The sequence below is a fragment of the Fistularia commersonii genome, chromosome 18 (genome assembly GCF_037954325.1).
Source record: "Fistularia commersonii isolate RoL2024-O1a breed Wild chromosome 18, RoL_Fcom_v1.0, whole genome shotgun sequence".
Lineage (NCBI taxonomy): Eukaryota > Metazoa > Chordata > Actinopteri > Syngnathiformes > Fistulariidae > Fistularia > Fistularia commersonii.
The window spans coordinates 9100633-9112017 of record NC_141301.1 but is presented as its reverse complement, the minus strand read 5'-3'; the positions used below and the strand labels follow the sequence as shown (position 1 = coordinate 9112017).

General features: G+C 42.4%; 1 protein-coding gene across 1 annotated transcript in view; it reads right to left on the bottom strand.

Moving 5' to 3' along the window:
* Positions 1-174: 174 nt before the first annotated feature.
* Positions 175-11385, bottom strand: part of atm (ATM serine/threonine kinase) — a 54401-nt gene continuing 43190 nt past the window's right edge. The window contains exons 53-63 of the mRNA XM_086164749.1: positions 10428-10566; positions 7516-7598; positions 5611-5751; positions 3863-3979; positions 3595-3744; positions 2736-2901; positions 2339-2425; positions 2077-2191; positions 1759-1822; positions 837-967; positions 175-755 (exon numbers count right to left, since the gene is read on the bottom strand). Of these exons, the coding sequence (XP_086020875.1) occupies positions 575-755; positions 837-967; positions 1759-1822; positions 2077-2191; positions 2339-2425; positions 2736-2901; positions 3595-3744; positions 3863-3979; positions 5611-5751; positions 7516-7598; positions 10428-10566 (1374 nt within the window). The 3' untranslated portion in view covers positions 175-574. The remainder of the gene's footprint in view (positions 756-836; positions 968-1758; positions 1823-2076; positions 2192-2338; positions 2426-2735; positions 2902-3594; positions 3745-3862; positions 3980-5610; positions 5752-7515; positions 7599-10427; positions 10567-11385) is intronic.

Sequence of the window (11385 nt, the reverse complement as noted above, 5' to 3'; positions counted from 1 at the left end):
TGTGTGTGTGTGTGTGTGTGTGTGTGTGAGCTGTTCTAGGGTAAACACAAGTTACTGCCTCAACCGTGTGAAAACACAATTAGATTGAAAACCCCAGTTAAACAATGACAGAGATCCCAGCAAGAGTTGATAAATGTTTTTTTAACAGCTTTATTTATTTTATGATACAGGGATCATAATCTATAGTAGCGCTATTAAACTACTTTTGTTAAACTTTAGAAATACACACACAGATAATTTCAGCCATCCATCCTATTTTTGTGTGTGGAAGTGCAAAATATAATAGAAAATAACATTTTGAGAGAACGTGATTGAGCTCCACAATTTTATCTCAAACGTTCATCTTTGGCCTTCTGCTGAAGACAGGGGTTGTGTTTTTATCAACACGACAGAAAAATCATAGAAAAAAACAGAAGAAACGAACATGCCTCAAGATCTCCCCCCCCCCCCAACAATTGCAACGTGCGGGCGGTCTGTGCAGAACAGTCGTCTACGGGACTGTAGAAAAAAAAAAAGTCGACGTGCACGTATAAAAGGTCTGAGGCACCGGAAAGAAGAGGAGAGAAAACATTTGCTACACCCAGGACTGCCAGCCTGGGAAGAGCCTGCTCAGGTTTTTGGGGTCCATGGCCTGTTGGATGAGGAGGTTGACCTGCGCCCTGACACTCAGGACCATGCCGTCCTCCACTCCTTTGAGCTTCTCCTGCAGCCGCAGTAGCACCCGCTCCGCCACCTTGTTGAAGTTCTGATTGTCTCTGTGAGTTGATGGGCAAAGAGAATGCGAATTAATGTCGCTTGCGGCCACGTATGTACCATAAAAACGGCGGCTGGAGCACCTCACTCTGAGGGGGTTGTCCAAGTCCTGTCCCCCCATGGTGGAACTGAGAGTTGCGTTGAGTTCCTGTTGCAGGTAAGAAGCCTTGAGCGGGTTCATGGTCCAGTCGAACAAGGGGTCGTACAGCAGCACCTACGCCGGCACAGACCCAGAGGAGCTGTCAGTGATCTAAATTATATCGTTAGCGCTAGGCTAGGCTAGCCCCTAGTTATATTGCCATAGGCTTACTCTGCTGAGGGATGTCCCATGATGCACTTTATCTACGCTTAAGCCAAGGGAGCCTTGCTTGTTCTACTGCAACGGTCTTGTCAAGCACCGGAAATTATTTATTTGATGAATAGTAAAGCAATTATTGCATTATGTCAGCTAGAACCACCTGACCGTTAGCGCTATTTTGTTAGCTGTCCCTTCCAACCCTCTATCACTCTTTCTAACCCAACCGGTCGAGGCCGAAGGCCGCCTACATTGGGCTGGGATCTGTCCGAGGTTTCTGCATCGGTAAAAGGCAGTTGTTTCCGTGGGGGAATGTTGGGTCCATTCTATGCGGGAAGTGGCGCAGTTAGACCGGTTGTCCATGGAACCCAACATTCTTGGTTCCCGGCTCCTCCTAGCCTGTCAAAGTGTTGTTGAGCAAGACACTGAACCCCTAACTGCTTCCCTGGCACTGTCTCTTAGCTGCCTTCTGCTCATTAGGCATCCACGATGGGTTAAATGCAGTAGTCATATTTTACTGTTGTTGTGCTCTATGGATAACATCATGTGACAATAAAGGCATTTCTTCTTCATCATTAGATGAAGAAGACACCACTGTGTTGTGATATGCGACTGCGAAAACAATATCTGACTGCCTGAAAAAGATGTATCTAGATGGCGTTGTGACCGTGATCCGTTTGCGCGTTCGAGTTTGTGCGGTTCGCACAGACCTCCACGATGGTCCGCAGAGCTTCCTGAGAGCTTCTCATCACTTCCATGGTTTTCTCACAACATCTGAGGAGAGAAAACAGGTTTTTAGTTCAGAGTACTTACAAAAATATCTGAACATAAATGGAGGATTTCAAATTACTGTGCAAACAGACTTTTGTGGAAACAAATGATTGCTGGGTCCAGGCACAAATGAATCTTTTTCAACAGGATATGAACAAGAATGACTTCATATAATAAACCAAATCACATTATTAAGATATGCTTGAGCAAACTTGAATACAATAAAGGAGCAAAATTCCATCCTGCTGCCTCCTGACCTTCTGAAAACTCCTTCGACTCCAGTGATCCCCATACCATCTACGATGTCTCTGGACAGACGGAAGGGGACGGTCTCCGGGGTGGGCAGAATCTTTCCCTGCTCGAACGCCACACCTGAGAGAATCACGTAGAAGCAGAGGCCGGCTTGGAGTTAAGTGGTTTGCGTTTCACGCCAACTGCGGTGTGAATTCTTGGGTTCTACTGAGATGCCGAATGAAAGGACATCCGAGCATTTGGATGCCACTGTCAAGGTGATTTCACCTAAATCGATGTGCACCAGCTCGGCGGTCTGTAAATCAATCAGGATGTTCTGAATGTGTCGGTCCCCGAGCCCCACGATGTAGCCCACTGTGAAGACAGAAGGATTAGTCAGTGTCTGTGCTCAGCCTGGATATTACATAAAATGCTGTCCATGAATACACATACAATATCATTTTTTTATTTTTTTTTTATTTCTAATCAAGGAATTACTCTTCATGCCATCCACACTAGGTATATAATTGCGCACGATGTATATAACCTTTTTTTTTACTTTTAATCTTTATTCTGTACATACATCAAGCCATGAGCTCTCATTAAAAAATTTCGTTGTGCTTGCACAATGACAATTAAAAATCTTGATTCTTTTTGGGAGGAGGATCATCTACTGCTAGTTTACCTATGGAGGAAGTGGCAACGCTGCGGGTGTAAGCCAGCCGTTTCTCCATCCACACTGCGGGGTCCAGGAAGCGTTCCATACAGAAATATCTGAAGACGGGCTGGAAGTGTCGACACACTTCCATATAGGTCTGAAGTATTGCGTCAAACGGCAGTGGTTTTGCAGCCTGTGGTAAAGCATGTGATTTCAAATACTGGGATTATACAGCATGCAGGTCAGTGATTTGTGTTTTCTTGCAATGGTCTGCATTATTATCAAGTTCATTTCAATTAATTAATTGCAGAAAAAAATAATGCCTTGAGAAAATTAGTGCATTTTAATAGCAATTTTAATGGCATTACAGAACATTTCTCAGCGCATGAGTTCTAGGCAACTCAACACCAATCATATTGGAGCAAGCACGCAGCTTGGTAATGCTAATTTTGTACTAGCACGCAGGTTGGTAATACTGGCTTGTACTAGCAGGCAGGTCAGTAATATTTTTTCTCATCAAAAATGTTAAATTAATATTTATTTCCATTAATTTACAATAAAGTATATTTTGACTATTTTGAACCTCAAAGGACAAAACCATATTTTTAGTTGTTTGAATCCTTATATTCCTTCATCCCATATTTGACTTTTTATCTTAGACATTTTCATTGCTTTAACTGGCAGCAATCTGCGTGGAAAGCATTACTCTGTTTGTTTGTTTTTGGTTTTGTTTTTTACAAAAAGGATTTTTCCTGCCTCATTCTGCCAAATTTTAAGGCAAATCTTCCTTATAATACCAGGAAACAAATCCTGGCACAATCTAGAGGGATGATGGAAATTGCTTTTCCAAATTTCTACTGTTGACGTCACTGTGTCAGAGTCGTACGTTCATTTTACTGCGGCAGGCGAGGTTGCTCAGGTCGTGCGGTCTGAAGCGTTTGTGGGCGCCCGTGTCAGGATCCACCAAAAACTGTCCGATGGGAACCGTGCCCATGCACCACTCCAGCACACCGCTCCGTTGAGAGAAGGGAACCACCTGAAATGTGACATGAAACAAGGGGAGTTTGACAAGAATACGGCAATAGGCGATTGATCCGCCGTTTTCTTTGTGCCGGGTTTTTGAAGTTCACACGCTCGCTAATAAGATGCGTAACCTTGTATCTTCGGATGTTGAGCTTCCTTTTGCGCATGTCTGTGTTGCGCTGCAGCAGCACTGAGCACATGCTGAAGACTTGCTGCATCACTGCATCTTGGCGAAGGTCGTCCTTTCCCTGCACGCATGGAGAAATTGAACATTTGTTGAAATCCAAAACAGCCAGCGATGCTTTGGGGTTCCAGTCAACTTCGAAAGAAGTTGCCCTTCAGAAAAAAAAAGAAAAAAAATAAGTCCGCACACAGCATCCTAAATATCACCAACTAAATCAGGCACTTTCAATTTCTGATATCAATGTTGTTTTTAACTGTTTTTAACTTGGGTTTTTAACGTTTTGAGCAGGTCTAGGTAATGGGTGGACCATAACCTAGACCTGCTCAAAACCCTGGCAGTTATATTCAGAAACTTCCTATAGGTCATTTGAACTGAAGAAGCCTCTCAGATGAGGGATGAAACATCTTCAAGTGAAGAAATTCAAGCCTAGTTGCCAAGACAAGAAGATTTTGACAAGAATTCACCATGACCTGGATGACTAGGAACCTCCACAGACAACTGCAATTGTTATCAAGACACTTCAGATCAAATCAAAAGATCCCCGAGAAAATCCATCAAAAGAAAATACCTGAGAATCAGCCGTAAATTTCATGAAAATTGGCAATAAGTTACACAATGAAATAAAAAAAACATTGAAATTGTTATAAAAATACAATAAATGTAAAAATCTAAATTAACTAAGTATTACAAACATAGCAGTCCAATCGCTTATCACATATCCTTAACTGTTAAAGTTTTCCAGGTGTCATATCACTTATCTCTATGCAACCTATGGTTGTTAACTATTGTTACAGTTGTATTGTTACCTAGAATTGTGATATGTGTGTTTTTTTTAATGACGTATCGATGGCTGGAATGAAAAACCTCCGATCTGAAAAAAAAACCACTTTTTCAGGGAATGAAAAAAAAGTTTCATTTGATTATAGTATGGTCTTTGTTAAAGATATTCAAGAACATTCTATTGTTCACAGACTATATTTCTATGTTATAATTCAAAAATACATAGCATGTATTTTTACCACTGACAATGCAGATAAGTGTTTTTTTTCCCAATTTTTTCTGCTTCATTGTGCACATAGGTGTTCTTTCGTGTGACATTTATGTCAAAAGAAAGGGCGGGATTATTTTGCCGATAGACTGAAAATGTGGAGCCATCCTATTTCTCGCCAATCAATACAAAAACACAAAAACGAAAGAATTGCAGATCGGAGGATTTGCATTCCAGCCATCGGCATATAAAAAAAACCAAACTAAACTAAAATCATCTGAATAGAAGTACACAGTGTGTAACAATAAAAAATGGGGAGGATTAGACGATGGGGAAGGACTGTCAAAATGTGATTTATGAGTCTATAAGCAGCCTGCAAACACGCTCTGCGCGCATGTAAACACACACACCCCTAAAGAATGTCCTCACTGCAAAGGTGTGTTTTCCATCTGGCGATCTGACGATCTGACGATCTGACAGGCATTGAGTTTGTCTCAGTGCAAGAACAGGATTGATTATTAACAATCAGCAAACTGAGAGGGAAAGAAAGTTGCACTGTCACAATCCAGCCAGCCTTCGAGCAAATGGAAAAATTCACGTTTCAAAGAGGCAAATGTCTTTGAATGTTTGCAAGTCAACACTTCAGATCAAAGAAACACAAATACTTGGGACACAACCACACACACATACATACACACCCAACATACCTTGACCAGCTGTCTCCTGCTCTTGCCGTCAGAACCAATACAGTCAATGATCTTGGGCAGGTTGACGCCTCCAGCCAAGTGATACTGGGGACTGAAGGATCTGACAGTCACCACGTTGTCATAGCTGCCAGATGGATCGACCTATTTATGGAGTAAAAGGAAAAAAACAAACACACAAAAAGGGTAAAAATTACAATACAGGAATTTAGAATGATCTCTTCTGTTTGACCAGTTTTGTTTACAACGTATTATTTCCTGAGCTAAACGTTTCATTCATCGGGTTGCGTTCGCATGTCAGTATGAATCCCCCTTATTTGACAGCTTGCATCGTGACCCTGTTATGATTGGTTCATTTCATTGAATTACATTATCAGTGGACAAGAAGCTGCCACTGACTGGGACCCAGTCACCCACAGGACTGGTTGAATCATTTATATGTTTGGCGGGGGGGGCAAAAGAGACCCTAAATCGCCCAGACATGCGAAATGAGACAGTGAATTCTTGTATGTCTATATATATGTGACCCTGTGACTGTCTGGCTACTGGGTCCAGGGTGAAACCGGCTTCTTGCCCAATGACAGCTGTGATGGGCTCCAGCATCCCCGACCCCTGAGTGCAGAATAAGCGATATGGAATGATGAATGAATGAATCTTTTGGGGTTGTTGGAATCTGGGGGCAATTCCGCATTAGGAAAGGCAGGTCATACTAAAAGGTCCAAATTACAGTAATTGGCTCATCTGAGGAAGATGCCCATGTCGATCCCGCATTCACTCACGAAGCAGAGAAGTGCCCTTATCCCTCAAATCAAATTCTTGGTGCGAGCTTTTAATAAGACCAAAGGGTGTACTCTACATCTTCTTCAACCCCAAGTAGCAACGGTGAATATCCAGAGTCTGGACATCGAGATCGTAAAGGAGTACAGATTCCTGGTTGTCCTCAACAACAAGCTGGACTGGTCCCACAATACAGATGTCCTACATAAAAAGGACCAAAATCGTCTTCACCTCCAGAGCAGGACACTGTTAAGGATTTTCTATGACACTGTGGTGGCATCTGCACTATGCTCTATGCTCTATGCAGTGGTCTGCTGGGGACGTGGACGCTCCAAGAAGGACAGGAGAAGACTGTATAAGCTGGTTGAGGGGGCCGACTTAGTCCTGGAGTGCCCACTGAGGTGGCAGGCGAGAGGAGAACGTAAGCTGAGCTGGCTTCCATCAGGGACAACTCCTCTCACCACTCTGCATGACAGTGTAGGGGTATTAAGCAGCTCCTTCAGCCAAAGACTGCTGCATCCTCGCAGCAAGAAGGGACGCTACTGTAGGTCCTTCATTCCATCGGTGAAGACTGTTTGACGCTTCAAGCACATTAACACTTTTCTTGCATGTAGAACAGGGCCAATGCTGCTCATAAGCACCCAAAAACACTCTTTTTTGCAATACCCAACTACCTACATCCCTATTTTGCATTACCATCCTTATCCGCACAATACTTATATTTATATCAAGTATATATTTCCAAGGCATTGTCCTGCACATTTGTTTTTACACTTTTCTTCCTTCCTTTTACATTGTATATCATGTAAATAGTCTTCTGTTCCGACATCTTTGTACTCCCTCTGTCTACAATGGTGCTGTGATAATTGAATTTCCCCGCTGTGGGATCAATAAAGTCTATCTTATCTTGTCTTATCTTTTTTTCCTCTTCTTGCGGTCGCTCCCTTCATGGGCCACCATAGCAAATCAACCCCCTCCATCTCACCTCATTCTCTTCTTTCACATATAGGATGTACTCTACATTACGCTGTGAAATCATTGGATTTTTGAGGCGGTTTCTGGAAACGGAGATGTCCAGCCTGTTTTATCAAGACACTGAAATGCGTGAGGTTCTAGCTTTGTTCTTCTTACCTTGATTTCCATTGTGGGGATCACTACTTCGTCCAAGTCTCTGATTGCCATAATGGGCTGATCGGCAGGGATGGCTATCTGCCCTTGAATGGAGGAAAAAATGACAAGACGGCAACATGTTTAAATGGAGCCCCAACTGGGAGGACTAATAGGCAGAAATATGTTTTTCTCAAAGTTGAATGTGTGAATGAAAAACAGCATGAATAATTTCTGAAAATAAATACATTTAAATTAAAAAAAAAAAAATAAAATTTTAAATTGCAATTTATAACACATTTTAACCTATGGGTGGAGCCACTAGTGCGATGAATGCTGGGTTAATGAAGTAAGTTTGTTGCATTGTGTTAACTTTTGCTCTACAGAATGCGGTATCACTGTGGCATTGTGCTGCTTTTGGGTGCCATTTCAAGTCCAAGGGAAACAAGGGGAGTGATCCTAGTCTACAAAGCTTTCCAAGGGACAAAATCAGAAGAAAGGAGTGTGAAATTGCTTATATACGCACGTAACTTCTCTCAGGACCTGCATCTGTGTTCACACTACTTCTCTGGATGCATTTGATCTTACAGATGCTCTTAAGTTTTAAACTGAAGTTCTTGACCGCTTTGCACACATTGCAGCAGAGATTTTGGCCCACTCCTCCATACAGATCTTCTCCGGATCCTTCAGGTTTTGGGGCAGTCGCTGGGCAATATGGACTTTCAGCTCCCTCCAAAGATTTTCTATTAGGTTCAGGTCTGGAGACTGGCTAGGCCACTCCAGGACCTTGAGATACTTCTTACAGAGCCACTCCTTAGTTGCCCTGGCTGTGTGTCATTGTTATGCTGAAAGACCCAGCCACGACCCATCTTCAAGGATCTTACTGCGGGAAGGAGGTTGTTGGTCAAGATCCTACGATACATGGCCCCATCCATCCTCTTCTCAATACGGTGCAGTCGTCCCTCTGCAGAAAAGCATCCCCAAAAAATGATGTTTCCACCTCCATGCTTCACAGTTGGGATGGTGTTCTTGGGGTTGTACTTATACTTCTTCCTCCAGACACGGCCAGTGGAGTTTAAACCAAAAAGGTCTATTTTTGTTCCATTCCTCCTCTGGATCATCCAGATGGTCACTGACAAACTTCAGACGGGCCTTGACATGTGCTGGCTTGAGCAGGGGGAGCAGGATTTTAAATCCATGATGACGTAGTGTGTTACTAATGTTTTTCTTTGAAACTGCATTCCCAGCCATCTTCAGGTCACTGACCAGGTCCTGCGGTGCAGTTCCGGGCTGATCCCTTACCTGCCTCATGATCATTGATGCCCTGCAAGGTGAGATCTTACATGGAGCCCCAGACCGAGGGAGAATCTTCCTTTTTCTAATAATTGTGCCAACAGTTGTTGCCCTCTTACCAAGTTGCCTGCCTATTTTCCTGTAGTCCATCCCAGCCTTGTTAAGGGCTACAATTTTATCCCTGATGTCCTTGCACAGCTCTCTGACCTTGGCCATTGTGGAGGGGTTGGAGTTTGTTTGATTGAGTTTGTGAACAGGTGTCTTTTATACAGGTAACCAGTTCAAACTGGTGCAGTTAATAGAGGTAACGAGTGGAGAACAGGAGGGCTTCTTTCTTTTCAGGAAACAAAGGACCCACCTGTGCCCCGTCACCATCAGGGGTACAGAAGTGAACATTGTGGACAACTATAAGTACCTGGGTGTCCACTTGTACAATAAACTGGACTGGACTTTGAACACCAATGCCATCTTTAAGACGGGTCAGAGCCGCCTGTTTTTCCTCAGGAGGCTCAGATATTTCAACGTCCGCAGGGACATGCTGCAGATGTTTTACCACTCGGTGATGTCTAGCGTCATCTTCTACGCCGTTGTGTGCTGGGGCAGCAGGCTCAAGACAGCTGACACCAACAGACTCAACAAGCTCATCAGGAGAGCTGGTACTGTCCTGGGAGTGGATCTGGAGTCTGTTGTGCAGGTGTCAGAGAGGAGGATGCTGAGGAAGCTCCTCAGCATCGTGGCCAACGTCCACCACCCCCTGCATGCCACACTGACATCCTGTCAGAGCTCTTTCAGTCGTAGATTGATACCACCAAGGAGCTCCACTGAACTCCACAGGAGGTCTTTCCGACCTGAAGCTATCAGATTTTTTAATTCCTCTTCCTTCAGCCGCAGGGAATATTCAAATCTTTGTACTTAAGACCTTCAAACACTTTATAGCCTTGACTTTGACACTTAATAGTTTTATTTGTATTTCTTATTCCCCCTCTTTTTTTTTTTTTTTTTTACTGTTTATACAATTCCCGACTATTATTTATTATTGTAATGTCTTACTTGAAACTCTGGCACAACAATTTCCTTCGGGATAAATAAAGTTGTTCTTATTCTAAAAGAACTAATGGGTCTGTGAGGACTTGAAGAATCTGTAGAAGATCTGTATGATGTGGGCCAAAATCCCTGCTGTAGTGTGTGCAAACCTGGTCAAGAACTACGGGAAACGTCTGATCTGTTATTGCCAACAAAGGTTTCTGTACCAAATATTAAGTTCTGTTTTTCTGATATATCAAAAACTTATGTCATGCAATTAAAAGCAAATTAATTACTTAATAATACAAAGTGTTTTTCTGGATATTTGTTTTAGATTCCGTCACTCACAGTTGAAGAGTACCTATGATAAAAATTACAGACCTCTATATGCTTTGCAAGTGAGAAAAGCTTGTTCACTATATCTGGTAATGTCCTGGTAACCGGGACCCCTTTAATATTAAGAATATTAAAAGAAAAACAGTTTTACAGAATAAAACAAAACACACGCTTCTGATCCGGGGTTGCCTGAATACTCTGAACGGGTAATGAAGTCGCATCAAGCTCAAATGCTGACTGGCGTTTTGGTAAGAACAGAGAAGATGCAAAGCCGGATCACTCACTCTTCGCGTTCCTGTGCCTGCTGACGTCCATATAAGCCAGAGTGATGTAGGCATCGCACAGGCGCTCGAGCCCATGGATCATTTCGCCTCTCGTTCCCCTAATGCCATTAATGATTTCTCGAGCCACGTCTGACCGTTCCTTGTTTGAAAAAAAAAAAAAAAGAAGAAAAACAAATTTATTAACACATTAGGTGAGCAAAGATGAGTTCCTTTAAGTTCTTTTTAGAAAAAGGTTGCGTTTTGATCGACCAGGCTTCTACTCAAGTGGTGAAATGATGAAACACTTTCCGAAAGCATGAAATGGGAAAGCTTTGTTTGAAAAATTGCTCCGAACGCATCTGTTTAAAGCTGGGCTGTTTATTCCATCTGGCTCAAAGTGCTCTGTCACTTTATTCATTTATAAATGATAACGTGCGTGTATAATATATATATATATATATATATATATATATATGTACTTTTACATTTCTTAAGCACTTTGTCACTTTGTTTATTGCTTCATTGCTCCTTTCAATCTGTATTTTGTGTCCATGAACATGTTGGTGCGGTGTCCTTGACGGCTGAGTGAGGCAGATGATCTGCTGCTTAATACGCCTTTAACCACAGATGGATCGGACATGCACAACTTTAGTAAGAGCTTCTTGTCAGCAAAAAGATGCAGAGATCTCAATGCATGCATTAAAATCCCAATTGGATTATTGTCGACTTTTTGTCCAGGTTGCCTGAGGAATTGAATTTGAACGTATTTCTCTGGTGCTGGTTTCACTCAACAGGGTTCCTATTTGCTGTGCACTCCCAGTTTTCTAGTCCTTTGTATCCCCAAGGTCCATTGTATAAATGTAGATCAAAATGGCAGGTCTTTAAACCGATGTTTGTTCTGACTCATATTTTAACCAGATTTTCCCATTTTTTTTATTTTTTTTTAACTGAAGTTAACCATTGTGTTCTCATGCTCGAT